At 37.8% G+C, this 20,691-nt stretch overlaps 1 protein-coding gene across 5 annotated transcripts in view; it reads left to right on the top strand.

Moving 5' to 3' along the window:
- The window catches only part of enox2 (ecto-NOX disulfide-thiol exchanger 2), a 209,965-nt gene extending 198,974 nt beyond the window's left edge, over positions 1–10,991 (top strand). For all 5 annotated transcript variants that reach the window (XM_066714985.1, XM_066714984.1, XM_066714986.1 and 2 more), the window contains 5 exons: positions 2,017–2,163; positions 5,221–5,277; positions 6,337–6,442; positions 8,695–8,780; positions 10,490–10,991. In XM_066714985.1, coding sequence (XP_066571082.1) covers positions 2,017–2,163; positions 5,221–5,277; positions 6,337–6,442; positions 8,695–8,780; positions 10,490–10,621 — 528 coding nt within the window. In that variant the 3' untranslated portion in view covers positions 10,622–10,991. The remainder of the gene's footprint in view (positions 1–2,016; positions 2,164–5,220; positions 5,278–6,336; positions 6,443–8,694; positions 8,781–10,489) is intronic.
- Positions 10,992–20,691: the final 9,700 nt, after the last annotated feature.

The raw sequence follows: 20,691 nt of genomic DNA, 5'->3' as shown, positions 1-20,691 counted from the left end.
TCATTATTGTCAAACTGCTTGTGAAGCGTTTCTGCATATATCATCTCTGCCACAGACTACACTTTCTAGGCTCCGGTTACCCACACATACACGCAGAGCATCGGCTTTCACACACTGACACACACAAACATGTATTTTAATGTGTCTCTATGCCATCACTGATGTGTACTTGTGCCTTCCCTAGACCCACACGCTCAGCCAAAATGTGCTTTTTCTATGAGGTATTCCTAGGAAAAACTTATTTCTGTATGTGTCCCGGCTCACTTAAACCAGTTTAGTGTAGTTTTCATCACACACTACTGTGAAGAATCCAGCTGCTATTTGTAGCTTAATTCATGAAAGTAGAACTGAAATAGGAACAGACAAGTTACTCACAGGGTATTGGAGCCTGAACAGGTAAAAGCTTTTTAATTATTGATTATAGCAGCTCCAAAAAATACAAGTGATGCAGCTGCAGATTAGCAGATGTGAAACAAGCATGCAGGGTCACAACGGTGGGTTCATGTGGACAGTGAAAGTGAAATACAACTTGGAAAATGAGAGTAAGCATAAAATATATGAACATATGCTGCAGTATTGAGATGATGTTGAATATATTCCGTTGAGTTTATAGGTGTATGCTTTATAATACAGATACCTGTGAATTGTCTAACTAAAGCAAATTAAACCAGCTCTTTGCATGTGATCCTAACACATTTTTCCCCCATTCAAAATAAAATGTGAAAACAAAACCTCCAAATATCAGCATGAGCTTGTTTTACAGTCAGATATTCATTAACAAAATGCAGGGCTTTGGCTATGGTGCAATACATATTAAACAATTTGTTTATATATATATATATATATATATATATCAAGCTATTAGCTTCCCAGATAGTGGAGGACAAATGATAACTAGCTTTTTTTTTTCTTTTTCTATTCTTACAGAGCATTATCAGTGAAAGGAATAATATCAGTAGCAGCAACAACAACAAAAAACCTAATTTTAAAGACTTTTAAGAATCTTCCTGCACAAGGCAGAACCAAGGGGTTACATTTATAACACCGAGCTGCTGTAGAGGTGACAGCATTATTATTGTTTAGCCTCTAGAATGACAGAGCACTACAGTAAACACAGAACGAATCACCTCCGCTAAAAGAGTCTGTGAGGAATGTAAGCACGCCAGACTGTCTAAACACACCAGCAGGCTTCCAGCTGACGTCGTTTGCACAAAAGGTTAACAGCTACACGGTATACAGCATATATTAACTAAATATTATTGAACTGTAAAAGACTTTGGGCCACCAAACCTTTTACAGGTTTAACAGTATAAACTGCCATTTCCCTGTGAGGCAGATTTGCCCGTTTTCCGCTGATTGCATGATTGCGTGTTTGACGTGAGGTCTGAGATAAACCAAACATGACTAATTTGTTGTTCCCTCAATTTTTCCTGCCAATACGGAGAACTCACTAAAACTGTAAAAAAAAAAAAAAAAAAAAAGGAAATTCAAGTAGTCCTAAGGCAGAATTTGACTGTCTTTGAAATTCAACCAGGTCCTTCACAGTGCTCTGCTAACCAAGAATGTTGCTTGCTTATGAATCCAAATTAAAAACACAGAGAGCATAGCATCTGAATCTGTGCTTTGTACTGAATTGGACTGAATGTATTAACATTTATTGAAGGCACTCCTGTTTTATATAAAATCATCTATGATGTGTATTATAAATATAAAAGAAAAACATGTTTTATGTTTGTTTTGATTTTTGGGTTTCTGTGTGAAGTCTCCATACTCTCCTGATGAACACCCCTGGGAGCCCTGAGTAGCATAATCTGAAATAAAGAGCCACAGATTCATTCTAACTGAACTAAGCTGTTTCACTCTGAAAATTAATGACTATATAGCATTACAATCGTAGCAGAATAGTCCAGTAGCACCATATCACAGTATAATTACTTATTATTGCTTCAGCACAGTTTGATTCAGTGTCTAGGGTTACACCGGCAGATTCCAATATGTGTTCTCCTCGGTCCTTAGCAACTCCTGAAGATGCGAGACGAGCTGCAGCATCGCGAGGTGGAGCTGCAGAAAAGGGCGGAGGAGAAACAGCAGCTGGAGACGGAGCTCCAGAGTCTGAAAGATAGAGTGTCTGCCTTCACCCCGATGCCAGGACACCCACGGCAGGTCAGTATGGCACCACAGCACCCAACACATGACTGAAATAATACTAATAACATAAATTTTGTAAATATCTAGAGCTACACAGCAGATAAAGAGGAGAGTTGAGGAACTACGTAACCAGAATGTGAAATTTACATAGGCCAGAACTGGAATCTAGCCATTGTATGCACCTATACTATTTTTAACACTGCCCATGAGATCTTTAATGACTCTAATGAGTTTAACTTGTTAGACATTTCCCCTACAGCACTACACTAAGACTTCACATTTTCTGGCCCAGAGTTCGCTGTGCCACCTGCATCTCTCCATTGATTTGCCTCAGTTATCTCATCCCAGGACCCACTGGGCCCAGCCTGGTTTAGTTTCTGAGCTCTCATGGGATAGCTTTTGACAGTTGGGGTTCTGAAAAACCAATAATGCCATGTCGGATCCGTGTTGTTTTTCTCCCAAGGCTCAATAATATAAATGACTTTGTTCACGCAGGCTAAGCTTATTTGAGTAACTTTTTTATTTACTCGTTACGGGAGACATTTGAAAAGAAGGACACGCTTGATTTGCACAATGAATTGTCCTTGTCAATCTCAGTGTTATTGCTGTTTCTAGAGATAATCATATAACTGATGCTCTTCAAGCAGTTTCCCTAATACAATTATACCTTCTTGCTGCCTGCCTGCCTGCCTGCAATGCACATTTGCTCTTCCAAACTGAGCCTCTTTAAAGGGAAGCACTACGGACTGTTATTCTCAAACTGGAATTCATGAATCTACCTTCCTTTGTTCACGCAACCTGCTGAAGCTTGTCTTGCCATCCCTCCTTCACAGAGATAGAAATCAGTATTGTGTGGGTAGTGAGGAAGGTACATGAGTCAGTAAATCATGCTACAAATGAGGATTATTTTCTTTTTTTTGTGTGGAAAAACACTAGACAGATTCTAAATGTCTTCATTCTTTAGCCATTATTTTGAATTCAAAGTTGCCATGGAAGCTCCCCGCAATAGAAAAGTGAAAAGAATTTTAGTTTCAACCAAGACATGATAGGAATATATCATAATTGTATGAGCTGTGGCTTTTCAGCACACAATGTCTGTTATAGTATGACACACTGTAACTGTCCAATATCAGCATTTTCCTGCAGCCCTGACAGCACCAAGAAATTGAAAGCTATCTCAGTCCCTTTCCTATCTTTTACTGACCCTCTCTGTCATATTTAATAATGCTCTGCAGTGAAATATTCCCCTATAGAGAAATATCCAAGGAAAAAAACACAAAATGATTAGCATGTATATTAATAAAACCTCCTATATAATTTTACCGAAAATTATCCGTTGGCTCATTTCTATTGAGAGGAGGGGGGCAGTGTTTCTGCTTTAGAGAAGACTGTGTCTAATAAATCTGGCATGCTAGAGAAGCTCATTAAAAAAATAAAATTGGACCGATGTATATGATATGTGCTTTAATTAAAATGAAATTAGTTTAATATGAGTTTCAGTCCTTGAAATTTTTTTTTCTAAAATAATACTTGAGATATGCGCACTAAGGCTATAGTGAACAGTTTTATTTTATATTTAATGAGACCAAGTGATTTATTTTCCAGCAAGACTGGAGAAAAAGTGTTTACACATTTTGTACAGTTTATACATATTGAAAGACACAGTTAATTTTGAAGTTACCTCCCTCCAATTTATCTTCAGTGGCTAAAAGGATTCAGTTAACCGAGGTATACTATTGACATTGATGAGGGTTTATAAAGGCTGCTGGTCCTGAAAGTCATTTTACAAGACATGCTTCCAGCCATGTTAGATATCGTTGCCCTGGAGCCACTGTGTAATCTAATGGCATTCACACTGTTTGGGTGCATGACTAAGTGGATGTAGGGCACCTCTGGCAAAACCTTCTCTTTCAGTTATGCATGTTTCAGTGCTATTGTCCCTGAATACTGCCGTTGAAGGTTCCAATGGTCATTTATGTTTAGCAGAGGAAGAAGAATCGACTTTGTAATCTAGAATTACAGTGAAGTGAAACAATTAGGCATACCATTCATGTTCAAAAATGAAAAAAGCCAGGCTTTAATTTCATTATTTAAAATTGTTTTATAGATCTGTGAGTATAAAATATAAACCCAACTGTATCAATTTACCCTTTAAAATGTTTTCCCACTAAACCCTCTGTATTTACTCTGGTGAAGACTTCTCTTGATTGTTGACATATTACAAATCTATAATGTAAAGCACTTTTGAAGGTCAATGGGAGTCATTTTATTACTGTCTGCCACTAACCAGTATTGTATTTTCTCTGTATTTCACATTCACACACCTTTCCACATTATTTCCAATTACTTTTCAAATACAGTCATGACTTTTTTCAGATTTCAAAATGCCTGTCCAGGGCAATATATATGCCATTATCTATAAAAAAAAAAAAAAAAAAAAATGAAGATCAGCCAAAGTAATATGACAGCCTGCAGTTCCTTGGCTGTCAGCAAAATATAATTCCCAGGTACCATCAGAAAGCTAGGTAGCCAGGCAATGCTTTGTAAATGAGATTCCCTCTCCCTCCCTGCTGCAGCTGAAACGGAGAATCAAACAACAAGGAGGAATCTGTGAGGGTTTTGTTTTCACAGCAACGTGTGGCGGTTTGATGATCAGCCAACAAAAAGTGCCATTTCTTCGAAGCTTCCGTTCTAGAGCTTTGAAAAGAATTTGGTGGCACTTTTAATTCATTACAGCACTTCTGACTGTCTACACTAGTAGGTGGCCTGTGGGAGGCAATTTCAATAAGCGCCGAGCATTCTTTGAAATATTGAAGCATGATCTTGCAATGCATTGTCTTTTTTGTTTGTTTCTTTTTTTAGAAGAGATTGAACGTGTATTTGTGTATGTGTGCATATGTATACATGCAGACACATCTGTCTATCCTTGTCTGTCTGAGTGTGTTTATTTGACATTCATTTCTAATCTCCTGCTGCAGCCCAGCGAGACCCTCCTGCACTTGGCTGTGCTTTGCCGCGAGGGCAGTGTGGCATATTTCTCAAAGCTTTCCTTATTTTTTTAATTGATTGTAGCTTGAGACGGCCGAAAGAGATGACAGAGGGAGCGACGAGAGTGCTAATCAAGGCAATGTAAGTGGAAAAGTGTTTGGTTTTTTTCAGTTTCTTTTTTTCGGTGTCTGTCCTCAGGCTCCACACTCCTTCCTCTCCAATCTTCTCCACTCTCCTCCCAACAACATGACAGATCATTACGGGGCAATCGGGAGCTGGAGAACTTTATTTGTTGGAGGATAAATCACCCTGACACAACTGGGTTAGAAAATAAAACACTGTCTGATCATTTTGGGAAATAAGGACCAGGGCCTCATAAGAGAGTACCAAAAACATAAAATTGGGTGACCAATGTGCCAGCAGGGTTTGAAAGAGGTCTCTCCATGTAAAGCTATTCTGAAGGATGGTATGTTCAGTATCCTAGGAAATCAGCAAGCTGGCTCTCAGTACGAGATATGAAACCCCTAAGAACCTGTCAAGAGGAAGCAATAAACAACAGCTTGATCATTTGCACAGCTAACACTAATGTTGTTTTAGAAGTTACTTTTTTTTTTACTGCTTCTATAGATGAAAACCAGTGCTGTCAGCTCATAATTTTCTTTTTTTTGTATCCGCTCCCTCTCTTTTTCACTCATTCTTTTCTTTTTTATGCACTGCTTATCAGCATTCTGTTCTCTTCAAAAATGATTTACCCTTGCACATTTTTTTAACTCTTCAGCATTTTCCCAGCTGTTGAGATATGATTTCTGCTGCTACTTGTTGACCTCAAACCGTTGGTAAATGAATAAAGGGGGGGGGGGGGGTGGGTAGAATTATCAAGGAAAATAAAAAAAATCTTCTGCCGAAAGTATCTCCTGTAGTTTCCAAGAGTAATACCACTGAGGTCTTTGAAAGTCGTATTGTATTACTCTCATTATTATTTTTACCACACACACATTTGTTTAAGGCTTTTAAGTAAGATCAACCAAAGTTCATGTTTCCCCATTTTCTGTTGAATTCTGATTGTGAAATTTCTGAAATACAAGCTTTCATGCATTTATTTGGAGAATTTGTGTATAACTGCATTAGAGAAGTGTTCCTTTTTAACCTGCTTTTCAGTTCTTTTTATTAACAACACATGGTTTTGTGTTTCTCTGGCAGGATGGTCCAGTTCCGATAGTGGCTTCCTGCAGTCAGGAGAAAGAAACCCTCCCAGAGAAGACCCCTCCCAGTCCAGTCAAATCTGAGAGAGAGGCCCTACTAGTTGGTAAGTAATGTTGCAGTAATGGTTTGAAGTCATGACAGCAGGAAACATTACTTGTGGCTGTAGTACTGCCAACTAATACATGAATCTGAATCAAAAATCATTGTCATGTTGAAAAATTGAAGAATTGAACGTGAGGTTTTTATAATGTCGAAATTCTGCCCCTCGCCTCATAAAATGTGAATTACTTTAAAAAGCCATCCTGTCCTACAGCAGATGTAATTTTTAAGTTTTCCTCTTCAATTTGATACGTACTAAATCTGAACAAAGCATGTCCTTCTACAATTTTGTTGTTGTTGTTGTCGTCCCCATCTTGAAGATCAGGCTGGTCACAGCCATCCTGCATTCATGAATAGTTCATGATCTTGGTGTTTTCCTTGAAATGGAAAAAGGGTCTGGGAAGAATGAAAGGGTCAGACTCTCTCATAAAATGAACTGTGACCATCCAAGTGGAAATAAAGAACTAATTTACAGTCAGAAACAAAATGGGATGTCTAGGTGACAAACCGCAACACCTTCTCAGACACTTGCACACATACACTCACCCAGATGCTCCATCTCCCCACTCCTGCAAGCAGAGAAGTGCGGAAATGTGATTTGGTGACTGTGAATAGAATGGTTTTATATACTGCGTGGAAGTCATTACATGCGAGAGTGATTGCTGTGATTAGCTCTGTGGTTGTTAAGCAGCTAATGGGCTGCTTTTCTAAAGTACAGCAACTTGCATCACTCACAGTGAAATGCTCAAGATTAGGTGGAAAGCCAAATTCTACCCTCTCATGGCATTCCAACTTGAAATATTTTTCATCATGTCCTAGTTTTCTGCTTTCAGACTATTTTACTTCCGATTCTGCTAAATGTAAATTCAAAGAATAACTAAATTTAAAAAACACTTTCTATAGATTTCTATAGATTTATTGTGACCTTAAAGAACAAAATAACTGATTAATCAAAGAAACCAAGAACTTCAGAAATACAGTATGTATTTATAAAATATTTATGAAAAGCTCACTGAATCACATCTCTCTTAGAATTATTATAATGATATCCATGTTTGTGATGTTCCTTGTTGCAGTACATACTTCAGGTGTGGGTTTGGACTGGATCACACCCACTGAACACAGTACAGTTTCTTGTGGATCACGGTCATAAATATTAAGTTAGTAATATGGCCTCAGTACTGTGGTTTTCTGTCAGATAAGTAATCCATAATAATTTGCTGCATGAGCATGGGTAAATCTTTATCCTGCTGTAAATGGCTGGCTTCCGCCCATGCCCTTATCATGCAGATGCACGTGTTTGCCCACATACTTTGATGCCTGGAAAATCTCAGGTAATTAAACGATAAAAAAATCGTAGGAAAAAGATCTCAAGAGTCAAATCTCATGCCTCACATTTTTCATTTGCATTAAATATACATGCAAATTAGATGTGGAAATAAAAAGCTTTGGTGCACACCTTTAATTGCCATTAATTCATGTTAGACATGTGCAAGACTAATAATTAAGTGTTGCCGCTCTGAAGGATACTTGGCTGACTGCTGCAATACTGCTCACCAGTTCATAGAAACATACTTCACGATGAATAAAAATAAAGGACTTAACCTTATTTGTATTGTAATGGCATCATTTTATAAGTGTGGGATGCTGAAGTATTTTCCTGCTAAAGACACTACTGCAGAGAAACCTCAATTCCAGTGTCAATATTAGTGTAATAAATTGAAGGTTGGCATCTCTAACTTGCACTGTTGTAAATTGGTTCATGAGGTATTTTTTGTAGATTTTTTTAATCAAATACCAAAACAAAAACAAATGAACATAAAACACACTTCTAACAAGCTGATGGATATGCTTGCATGCTGGGGGAGAAACATCAAAGTACTTTTTCTGAGTACTTTGTTGTTAAATCTATAACATTTAAACGGAACTCCTACCGACCGATGAGCGGGTTGTTACAACTTGTGAAAGGAAATTAACTTGAATAATTCAATCTTAATTGTTCCGTAGGCCTGAATACTTAACGGGACCATTTAAATGTATTTTTCTTTGGTTTAAAAGGTAGAGTTAATAGGCTGTTTGATTTCTTGGTCAACGTTTCCTTTGTTTCAGACAAAGGCAGGAACAGGGTGTTGTCTGTTCAGTTCCATTAGTGCCCAAAGTAAAACAAAAATAAAGCAATTAGCATGCAGAAAATGTGGGCAGTTTTCATAACTCGTTTGTATTAACACTTCTTTGCCATGCTTTTTTCTTCCTCAGGAATAATCTCCACCTTTCTACATGTCCACCCCTTTGGTGCCAGCATTGAGTACATCTGCTCCTACTTACAACGTCTCGATACCAAGGTACGCTAAAGCACAGGCAATGAACCCTCTGTCCTGTTAGCTCTTGATATCCAGTAACACAAAGCAGAAGCCAGGACTTCATGCTCACACGCATATGAACAGTGCAGTAGTGAGTGGGGGAGAAAGGCAGTCAATGATAAACACTGAAACTTCTCTGTCATTCACAGGAGGAGGTTGAAATGTTTATACACAACTTGGATCTCTTACTGTATCCTGTGATAAATCTGATCCTGCAGTAAATCACACAATGGGATAAGTGTTACTGCAAGACCTCTTCGTAAAGAAAACATGTCCATTGGGTCTTTCCCGCTCTTTCAAATGAGCCAAGATCTATTGCAAATGAACTGTTGACACGGCACAGTATATCAGTATGCATGTGATACATGAACAACATAGGGTATATAGAGCAATGGAATAAGCACTTCTACGTTCCTGACATATGTGCCTTCCCATATGCCAGGGGCTCTCTTCCTCATTGTGCAAATGGAAATGCATTCTATTGCAGCAGATTTTACTGAATTCGTTTTTTTTTTTTTTAATTTTAACTCGGGCCTGTCTTCCTCAAAACTCATTTCCAGACGGAATAGAATGTATTAAGTCTTTGTACCTTTTTCTTGTAAGTCTCTGACCTTTAGAGCCCTATGCTTTCAAAATAAATAAATAAATGTAAAATTTGGGAGCTGGCCGCATGTTAAATAATGCCCTACCGCATCAATGTCATGTTTCACTTTGACAGTGTAGATCAGCTCACATTACTGGGCTGATTACTGCAGAGACAGCTCGAGTGGGCGACCTGTTTACTCAGAAGCAGCTCTTTCTAGGGGACTACCTTCAGAGCTTTCTCTTTAATTGGTTTTGACACTGACAGCTGATTTATTTATTTTTGATTAACATAATATTACATTCTGGTATCCAAGAAATACCCCAAACAAGATTTCAGTGAAGGAAAGTTGTTTCTTAAAAAAATGAATTTTGTTGTTATTTTTCCTTGGTTCGTGGCAAGAGTATAGGAAAACAAACTAACAACAGCAACAAAAGACAGTCGGTCAACTATTTAAAATGCAGTTTTGGATTCTGTTACCGTTATCCACACAATTCCACATACTGTACTGAAGCCTTTAGCAGACCATCTCTGTCTTCATCCTGTGCCACATCAAATTACCTCTGCCTTGGATGAGTTTGAGAGCAGATTGTTCCTTAGCGGTGGCTTGTCAGAACGAAGACGGCGAGTGCTTCATCCCAAACCCTGGAGATCCAGCTTTCTGATGAATGACCCTGTTTGCCGCATGCTTATTAATACTGCAGTATTGTAGACAAGATGGTGATTCAGTTATGAACAGGGATGGAGGGGGAAAAAAAAAACATTTTCGTGCTAGATTTGAAGCCCAGGGGTCTATTTGTTCCTACATTCTCCTTCAACACTCCTTGTGTTGCAAACATTTTTTTTTCCAGATTTAGCTGGATATTTGTTGTTTTCCATCAGAAATAGGTATGCCCACATCTTTTCATAATAATTCCTCATCATAATTTAGTTGTGCATAAAAAATCAGGACCCATGTTGCTCTGAAATGTTTTGTGTGCATGTGATTGGCTTTTGTTCCTTGAAATAGTTCAGATAACTGACATAATTAGAACTAAATGTTTTAATTGTATTTCATAATTTATCATAACTCCCTACTGACGGCTGGCTTGTGTGTGTTTCCTTCCAGATCAGTACAACCGAGGTGGAAGCGTTGCTGGGTCGGCTGCCTTGTACGTTCAAGCAGGAGCTGACAGGAGTCGGAGCCAGCCTGGAGAAGAGGTGGAAATTTTGTGGCTTTGAAGGCATAAAAACGGCGTAAGGCCAGGGTAAAATGAAGGAAGAACACGGGCAAGGTGTTTTCAAAAACCTGCCCCTTTTGTGAGCAATGCCACTGGGCCCGGGGCTTTGTGTTTGAAGTCTGGGACACAGGCTTCACTGAAACAGACAGACAGACAGAAACAGGCGGGACCCAGGAGAGTCCCAGCCCAGACCTGCACTCCGCATCACAATGTCGGTCTCCCGGGCGGACATGGGAACTCAGAGGAATTCCTTTCCTCCTCCGGCTGAGTGCTGCGGCCTGGCAAACAAACAGGGAGAAAATCAGGGTTTCAGATGCCACAGGCTTCTTTCTTTGTATTGTTCTTACTCTATCTCTTTAATTTTGTTCCTTGTTTATATATATCTATAACTATATAGATATATATATAGAGATATATATATATATATATATATATATATATATATATTTCTGCATTTGATGTACAGGATGTTAATTGTTGCTGCACAGGCTTAATATATATATGTATAAGCATATATGTATGTGTGTGTATATATTTATATTGTAATTCCCCTGGGGGGCAGAGTGTATTTGAAATAGAGATTTGGTAATTAAACAGCACATAGACATGATTGTTTGAGCAATACAGTCATACTGTAGTTTTGTTGCAAACCTCTATTGGAGTACAGCAAACCTTACATTAAGGTCTGTTTTCATGTGCAAGCTATTCAAAACAAAGATCATCGAAATGACAGCCTAGCTCTTTGGAGCTCTAGCGAACACTTTCCTGTGGAACCGTAACTATATATTGGATTGATAAGTGGTGTCATGATAGTAAAACAGTCATTCCACAAAACAAGGCTCAAGTCAACAGCACACATCCGTTTACTGTTCTTGTCATTCTTATCCAATCCATGGTCCTTATCCACTCGCTGGGAGCAATTTATTTTCAACTGCCAGGTGAACTCCACCTGTCCATGAAGCACAACATCCTGTCCAGGATATACCAGTGATCTGTAACTCTGCCCCTCCTGGTGTTACAATACACACACACACACACACACACACACACACACACACATATTTATATTGTTTATTTTGTTTTGCTTTGTAATTTTTATTTTCCTTTTTAAATCCCTCATAAATTATTGATCAGGGCAGGGAAATGTAAAAAAACGTTTCTTAAGAAAATAAAGAAAGAAAAGGTTGAGAGATTTGATTCTCCTGAATAGGATTGTGGTTTTATGGGGTTATTCTCAATGAGACTCAGCATGTGCTTCTGCATCCCTCAGCTGATTCAGGCCTGTAAAGCAGGTGATCACGGCGTCAACATGAGGTTGTCAAGAACATGAAGCTGTGCAGACGAACTCAGCCGGGGTCCACCTTTTGTCCTTAAACACAGCAAGCCAGTGCCTCTAGCAACAGAGCCGAAGCTGCAGACTGTGATCACTGTCCCCTGAGATCAGCGCAGTAGCTGCTGTGGGCTCCAGAGCTCTCGTGGCTCCTCTACACACACAGGGGCACCAAACACAGGAGCCGGGTGCTTTAAACCTCTCTGCAGAAATTGGGACACAAGCTGTACTCTTTTCCTGCCATTTGAAATCCGAATCAGGCAAGTTGTGGAGCAGGTGTGTCTGTGGAGTGGAATTGCCTTGTGTGGGGGTCCGTGTCACTCAGGATGTCTCATTGGTTATTATCTCTGCTAATAAGAGAAGAGCCTTTTGGTGACCAACCTCCTGACTTTCATTCAGGAGAGCGCAGGAGAAACAGGCTGCTGTGTCAAAACAATTTAGAGAAATTAGGTTTCTGCTAACCCCCACCTCCCCCACCTCCTCTGTGCTTCTCCCAGAAGAATGATGCTTGCTTATGCATTTTCTTGCTCTCTGAAGTTTCAGCGTTTTATTTTTTATTTTTTCTATCTTTTTTTGTTAGAAGGGCCATCCCGGTGAAATTCTCAAAGTGATATTGCAGGTCAGAAACATAAAAACACAGTGATTTCATGTTCATATGGAAAGTTTTTGTATACTTTTTGTAATGCAGGTTATTTTAGTTACTGTACTGTAACTGCACTGTGAATCCATATCTGTTACTGTTTCTATTGTAAGCCATTTGCCTCATCGTTTTATGATAGGATGAAGGATGGTTGAACAACATGTCACAGTTGTGGGTTTTTCTTATAAGCTAGCTCACTAGGAGCCTGAAGTCAATGCTGTAAATGCTTCTTGCAGTGAATCTGAGCGTACTTAACATGGCTGTGTTTGGAAATTTGTATGATTTTTGTAGATCTAGGAATCCAAAGGTTTATTACACATGATTTGCTACAATCAGCATCCTAACTCTCCTGAGGTTATTTTTATGAAGCATTGCAAACTAATTGCCATAGACATGCCTTGCAAATGAAATAATATATTAATCAAATGTGATAGTGTGTAAGTGTGTGTGTTTACGTATGTGTAATATATATATATATATATATATATATACACACACACACACACACATATACAGATATACAGGTGATAAGGTTCTAGGTCAAAGCTGATTGATAACTTTAAAAATCATAGAGGATTTTAACTCAAAATGAACAGCATTGAAATGCTGTTGTGGATTTATTCCTTAGAGACCAGCTAAAATGTTGAATAATTCTTTATTCTGCTTCTGCATAATATTCCTTTGAAAGAGTGCAACTGAGTCTCTGCGATATAGTGTAACTCAAACAACATTGTTCCCCCCTTATTGTTATTTACAGAAAACAAATGTTGTGAAGTCTGTTGTTTGACCATTGGTTTGTGTTGCTGGCCTTATGAATGTATCTTTTGGAACTCGAGTCTTTTGGTTCCCTTGTTACCCTTTATTTAGAGTCAAGGTGTTATATCAAAAGCCTTTCACTGGCCATGTTCATTTGAAGATTGTTTGAATGTAAATGGTTTTATAATTTTTATGTTTATTTGTTCATATTCCATTTCTATCATTTCAAGGTTTAGATACACCAAGTTGATCGTTCCAGGGAAAATAAATATAATATTTCTGGGGCTTGGGGATGTCTGATGTCAAAACTAAAAATGTTTTGCTTTGTATTTTGTGAACTGGAACTGCACTCATAAAATGCACTAAAGCAAAGTGATGCTGTGAAAACCGTTTCCTCAGCTTCATCTGCAAAGTTATTGGATAAGTATTTCCTTTTTTTTAAGCAAACATCTATGGTTTAGCAAGTCCAGTTCTGCAAAGGAGATATTTTAAATTTCCACTCTTTAAAAGTGAAAGAAGAAAAAAAGAAAAGTAAACTATTTTAATCAATACATCACTTTATTGTGACATTGCAAAATGAAATACCTCATCATACTGTCTAAAAGACTTGAGTACTGCAAGTTCAAAATGTACTATTGATTTTTATTAACTTATATTTTTTGAAGGGTAGGATTAGCATTTAAAGCTGACAGTTGTCACTCCGGAATTTCTCTTGACATCTCATCATACGGAAAGGCATAACATTTGCTTTCCAAAGTCTGAAATCAGGCTCCAGGGTCAGTATCCACACAGTTGCAACTCCCTCTAGAATTCTCCATACCAGAGCTATGGAAACAATGTATTTATACTATCCCCTGAGAGTTCAGCTTTTCCATTAAGACTGTTTTATATGAACAATCAACACCATATTTACTTAGTAACTGGTTTAGTGTTGCTGCATTCCCATGGTTAATATCTGTTGTCTGTTTACAATTGGCTATTTCAAAGCACCAGTTATTGTTTATATTAATTACAAATTATTTTTGTTTAAAAGAAAGATATCATTAATATTTCAGAATCCAAAATGTATTTTGTTATCGAAGTCCTTTCAAATGTGCTCTAGATTTTTTGATTCTCAGATTAGGTTTTAATCTGGTTCATGATGGAAGAACACAGAGTGCAAATAAAAGCAGACAATTTCAAAATCCCTTACCTCCCCATCCAACTCACACAGCACATTACCAGCATCGCTCGATAACTAATTGGAGCTGAACAGATAATCAGAGACTTAATGGAGATTTATGAACTCTGAAAATGTTCCTGTTCAATTAACAGGTACAAACCTGAAAACATTAGATAATTAACTAGTTAGGCTTAATGATTGACTGATGAAAACAATTTCCTGTTGTCATTGGTCTGTGCTCATTTTCCTTTAGCAGATTCACACGGTTGAATTTCCACATACTTGCTGCTGAATTCAGGGCATGTAGCATGTATGACAAGCCGAATAATCGTCTTCACACATACTAATCATCCCTTCCTTCAGCAAGCTTTGATGAATAACGAGAAGGCTGGCTTGTGGAAACATTTAGTGAAGCTTTGCAAACTGACCATCTTCTTTGGGCTATGTGTTGGTCCAGCAACAGAAACTAAGACCAACCTAAATGCTAAACTTGGAGAGGAAGCCTTGAGGCTCGCAGAAAGGTATGGCTTGAATGATGCAACATCCCCCTCTACTGTCCAAAAAGGACATTCTCCTTTTTTTTTTTTGGAAAGATGACTGGGTCTGCTTTGCATTGCATCTGAGGGAGAGAAGTCTACATAGTATTTACAATATAGTATGCTCTAGATTTTTACTTTTCTTTGATAACAAAGAGAAGAAATGAAATTACCGCAGAATGATTCATTTGATCGTTCAGCTGGAAATGTATACACTTTCTGTTCTTTGACGAAAGGCATATTTTTTCTCCTGCTGTTTGAATTGGATTACATTTGAAAAATGATCTGCATTGATCACTGTCACAGCCTTTCTGAAGATTGAGTTCAGTGATTCGAAGAGTAAAGAGAGATTGCTGTGGTGGAACAATGTAGAAAGATGATTTGCCTACCTTACCTGTTACTGAGTTTAAAAAAAAATGTATTAATAAGCTTCTGATATCATTTTATAGCAGTTGTCATCTGTTATCTATTGTCAGGGTAAGCCAAAACAACCCCCTATCCCCCCCCCCCCAACTTCACATTATATTATAGATTAACCCCTTTATATTTGAACTTATTTCCCAGCCTCTCTGTACAGCAATGAAGCGCTGCTGAACTGCTTTTAATGAGTTGCAGTCCCATTCAGACGTCTGTGTGAATCTTCTGAACTTTCTGACAAAATACATCAAAAAAAGAAAACATACTTTGTACAGCTGGCGATAATCTGTATTGTTGAAAATTGTATTTTTAGAAATAAAGATTTTTTTTTTTATGAATCTTAAAATTGTTGTTGTTGATGTTATTGTTCATCACTTGGAGACCTGTGTTGTATTTTTGGTTTGGGTATTTCTTTTACTTGTGTGATCATTTCTCTTTGAAAGTTAATATTTCCAGCCCTGGGTAAACAGTAACTTTGGCATGTTAAAAATGTGATGCACAGCTTATAAAATGCATATCTTTGTAGTGAAAATGATGACATATTTCCCGATGGGTTGCAGGAACGTTTGGGGACAAGACTTTGACTTTCCTAAAGCTCACCCTTAATGAAAATGAACTAGTTTCCAAATTATTCTGGAATGATCTGCCCTGAAGTTCAAAGAGCTGCCATATTAATTAAATCAGTATTAACATAGTCGTATCCTAATGGGTTTTGATCTCTGGCTGTTAAGCTTAATAAAACTCCCGAAGAAACATAGGAAAAAATCAACAGCGACAGTCCAAAGACTGAAACTAAACGCATGAATGGTCTCTTATTAGGCCTGATTGATAGCTGAGTTGTACGTCTAACTCCCAAGACTGGTGAAAGATTTCTGTGCTGTTTTACTGGAGGATAAAAAGCTCTTTAGCTCTGCAAACTCGCAGGAGAACCTTTCTTCTTCATAGGATGGCAAGTTTCTGTACCATGCCACAAAATCACAGCTGTCATCAGTTATTTATAAATGCAAATTCTGTTTCAGAAGAAGGATGCTGTGCATGTGTTGGACTTTGCTTCTTTTCTCTCCCGCATTAACACTTTTGAGATTACGAAAAGGGACTGAATGCTTTCTCTGAGGATGGGGAGATAAAGGCATTAATACACCTTGTGAAAAGTGCTCTGGTGCAGTAGAGGCATTAGATTACATTTTATAAAACAAGCAAAGCCTTAGGCCATTTCACAAAATAAAATGACGCACATACTGACAAGATAGGTATGCCAAAGCAGTAATTCTATCTGATGTATGATAACTTGGAGAAAATAAATAAATAAACGTATCTCCGTTAATGGGTACTATATTGTCTGCTCTTCTGGAATTGTCAAGCATCATTCCACAATCAATCTGTATTATTAAGTTTTATCTTGGTCTTCTAACAGTCAAGCATGAGAATGTGTGGGGGCTTCAGTGATTTCAAAGCTTACAAAGACATAGATTTTTGTACAAGAATTAAAGAGGTTGTCTTTGGAAAACCTGATTTAATTGCCAGTGAAGAAAAGTGTTTTCTTTAAAACATTGTGGTTGAAAGTGTCAAGAAAAAATGACCAATGACAGGTATACCTATACGTAGATTGTTACCACATTCATACTTTACTTTAGTATTTAGTATGAAATGCAGGAAGTACTGAAGAAATACAGTGCAACACACATAATACAATACATGTGCAGTGAAATTACCACATTGCAGAGCAGTACTGCAATCAATAGGAATGAGGCAGACACAGATTGTAGCATCTTACTATCAAGGTAGTTCTGAAGCCAGAGAAGAGAATGGGATGCTCCACAGCGCGGAACTGGTTCCCAGGCACCAGTTTGGTTCTGCTCCACTTCCCCTCCTTCCACAGCTCAGATTACCATACAGCCCAGCTCAGATGTGGCTCTAGGCACTGGCAGCTGGTTCTTGATCATAGCCCTAGCAAAGATCACACATTTGGCAGGAAATTGATAGGAAAAGCTCGATCCAGTTCATTGATCACCCGCATTCTGCACATTTCCCAGCTCAGTAAAGTGAAAACCCCTAAATGATTTTCTGGACAGTTTATGTATGGTTTCTGCTGGCTGTCAATCGTGCCGTGAAGGCAGCTGGATAGATCACATCACTATATTAGGTAGCTTGTGGTCCTGAATACTTAAGTACTTAAAACAAAGAGCACTCATTTCACAGGCTCTTTCCATGTGTCGCTGTGGAACTGAAGTATTGGCAAAGAAGAAAATCCTGCATTGTGTTCCTCAGACTCTCAGCTGACAGGGTTCTGACCGTGTACAGATCTAGGCTGTTTCATGCGCCAGGGAAAGAGGAATATACACAGAAGTCCCAACCGTAGGTTTTAACAAACTACTTCTGCATGTGTGCATACAGACAGACAATTTGCAAAATGATATAAGCATCTTCATTACTATTATTATTATTATTATTATTATTATTATTATTATTATTAGTAGTAGTAGTAGTAGTAGTAGTAGTAGTAGTAGTAGTATTCTTGTTATTGTTATAATGATAATAATAACCGCAATCAATAACTAATTGATTTAGTTATCATGCACATTTAAACAGGAAAATACACTTATGCAAACTTTAACTTTAACTTCAAAACCCAGCTGATGTTTCAGACTGCAGGAGCTGTAGATCTTTTATTTCAAGAGATTAACGCTCCCTGCAAGATCCAGAATTTCATAGAATTCATATATTCATCGTTTTTGTTTGTGCTCTTGAGCCAGTGTATGTCCTCACTGAGCTGCAATGGCTGTGCTGACAATGAGTGTCCAATTGCCTGTGACTGAGAGAGAGTTCAGCAGTGGACCCCATCGCACAATGAACCTTGAAATAAGGAAACAATTCAGCAGCAAGCAGCAGGATGTGTGTCCATGTTAGTTATACTCTGAGGATGTACTCATTAGCATTTTATAATTAAAATAAATACTTATTTTTAAGTCCTAATTAACCAAACATTTGATAGTTGGATAATTAGATTGCCAGCAGAGGTCATGTAGTAGAAGACTTTCTTTCATCTTATGAATGTTTTACATGTTTTACAATGTTTTACTACAAAAACATGTAGTATTTTTGAATATCTAAATAATTATGTGTGGGTTACTAAGCGGACTCTAAGTGTACATATCTCTATCTTTAAAAAAAATCAACGAGAATATTTATATTCCGTTTATTCCACATTTAGGAATTGATTCTATTCTCTGGAGAGTGAAGTCTAGCACTGGGTTAAGGGTATTTGAGGTGTCTGCTGATAAAACGCCATGTAACAGCAATTGTTGCACAAATTAGTATTGAATATGTATTGTTATGTATGGGTATATGCAGGTTCGAATCAGTGATAGTTTGTAAATTAGCCTAGACCATTGAAATACAACTTTGCTTAGGAGTATATTGTATACTGGATAGTGACAGTACATAGGTTATCAGCAGTAGTATAAAAGCAGGTATGTTAGTGTCCAAGTATGTATTGTATGGAACTGTCATAAGTCATTCATATTCCTCCTCTTTCTTGCTTTTCCATTAATAATACATTAGCAAGTTGAAAAAATGTTAGGTTTAGGAAAGCCTGTCCCAAACTAACCTGTTTCCTTTTATTTTCAATTAAGTTTGAGATTTATTTTTAATGAAAGGCATGTGGGGAAACCATTTAGGCCACTTTGGAATTGACTTCCAATCCAATCCAATCCAAAATTCTTTAATATCCTGAAAGGGCAATTTGTTTTGCAAACAGTTAGCAATAAAAAAAATGCATTAAAACATTAAAACACCATGCATATTCAAACACATAAAAACATCCCTGGACAATACAACAATTGATCAATAAATAACAGATAACATCACAATCAGCATGACCATCATAAATCATTAATATAAATACAATCAGATAAATGGTGCCGTAATCCACAATCGATTGATACATATAACCAAAGACCCACAATACGTGTAATTCAGCTGAGTTTGTTAATAAACTCAATAGCTGAAGGGACAAATGATTTCCTGAAACAATTTGTTCCACACCGAGGAAAGCTAAACCTGAATAAAGAAGGCTGGAAATCTAACACCATTTCTTTAGGTTTAGAAATGTTGAGTTGAAGCAAGGACTGGTCACACCAACTTACAGATTCATCTACCACTACCCCATGACTATTCTCCTCGCCATGGAAAAGGCTCACGATTCCAGAATCGTCCGCAAATCTAATAATGTGCCTTGACTCCTGAATGCGCTGACCATCATTTGTATATAAACAAATAAAAGTGGGGAGCATACACAGCCTTGTGGAGATCCTGTAGAAGATAAAAGCTTATTTGACAGGGCGCTATTCACTCAAACTCTCTGAGATCTGTCAGTTAAAAAATCAATTAGCCAATATACAATGTTAAAGTCCATATCCAACATAGAAATAAGCCTATGTGCAAGGACATGTGGCTGTATACAATTAAAGGCAGAAGAAAAATCAATGAAAGATTCTTATTCCTGTCTAAATGCTTCAACACCAGATTTAATAAAGTGCTGGTAGCATCTTCCACCACCCTCCTAGCCCTATAGGCAAACTGTAATGGGCCTAACTTGTCCTGAATCATGATTAAAATCTCACTTTTGACAATATGTTCAAATGACTTAATGCCCAAGGAAGTAAGGACCACAGGCTGATAAACATTTAATACTCTTGGCACCTTAACTTTAGCCACTGGAACCACAACAGACTCCTTCCATAATGTAGGAACTTTCTGCTGAATTAATGACAACTGGAAAATAAATGAAAAAATACCACCCAGTTGTCTAGCACAATTCCTCAGTAGTCAACCCCCAATACAATCAGGGCCAGGACTGTTCCTATCCTGACTGAGAAATCTGCACACTTTTGCCTCATCCACCTTAATGTTACAATCTGAGACTCTGTTCCTATACACAGAGAGGTCTTCCATAAAATCAAAAGTATTGAACCTTGAGTAAAATGTGTTTAGACTTTTTAAAATCACTTGCTAAAAGTTATGAATTGTTTAATTGCAATTCAATTAGGAGAGTGGAGACCCATGAAATGAAAAGAGTCGAAATGCTTAATGAGAGATCTCATTAACCCTCAATGAGATGACAATGATTGACCAATAACTGGCCGACAATTTATTTTAGAACGCATGAAACAATGGGGAGCAGAACCCAAATGTGTGATTTCAGTAGTGAAACACATTCAATGGCTGTGTATGAAACATGAAACAGCTGG

This window comes from Amia ocellicauda, chromosome 10, assembly GCF_036373705.1.
Source record: "Amia ocellicauda isolate fAmiCal2 chromosome 10, fAmiCal2.hap1, whole genome shotgun sequence".
NCBI classification, from domain to species: Eukaryota; Metazoa; Chordata; class Actinopteri; order Amiiformes; family Amiidae; genus Amia; species Amia ocellicauda.
Note: the sequence above shows the minus strand (reverse complement) of the source record. Positions and strands in the feature narration are given on the sequence as shown.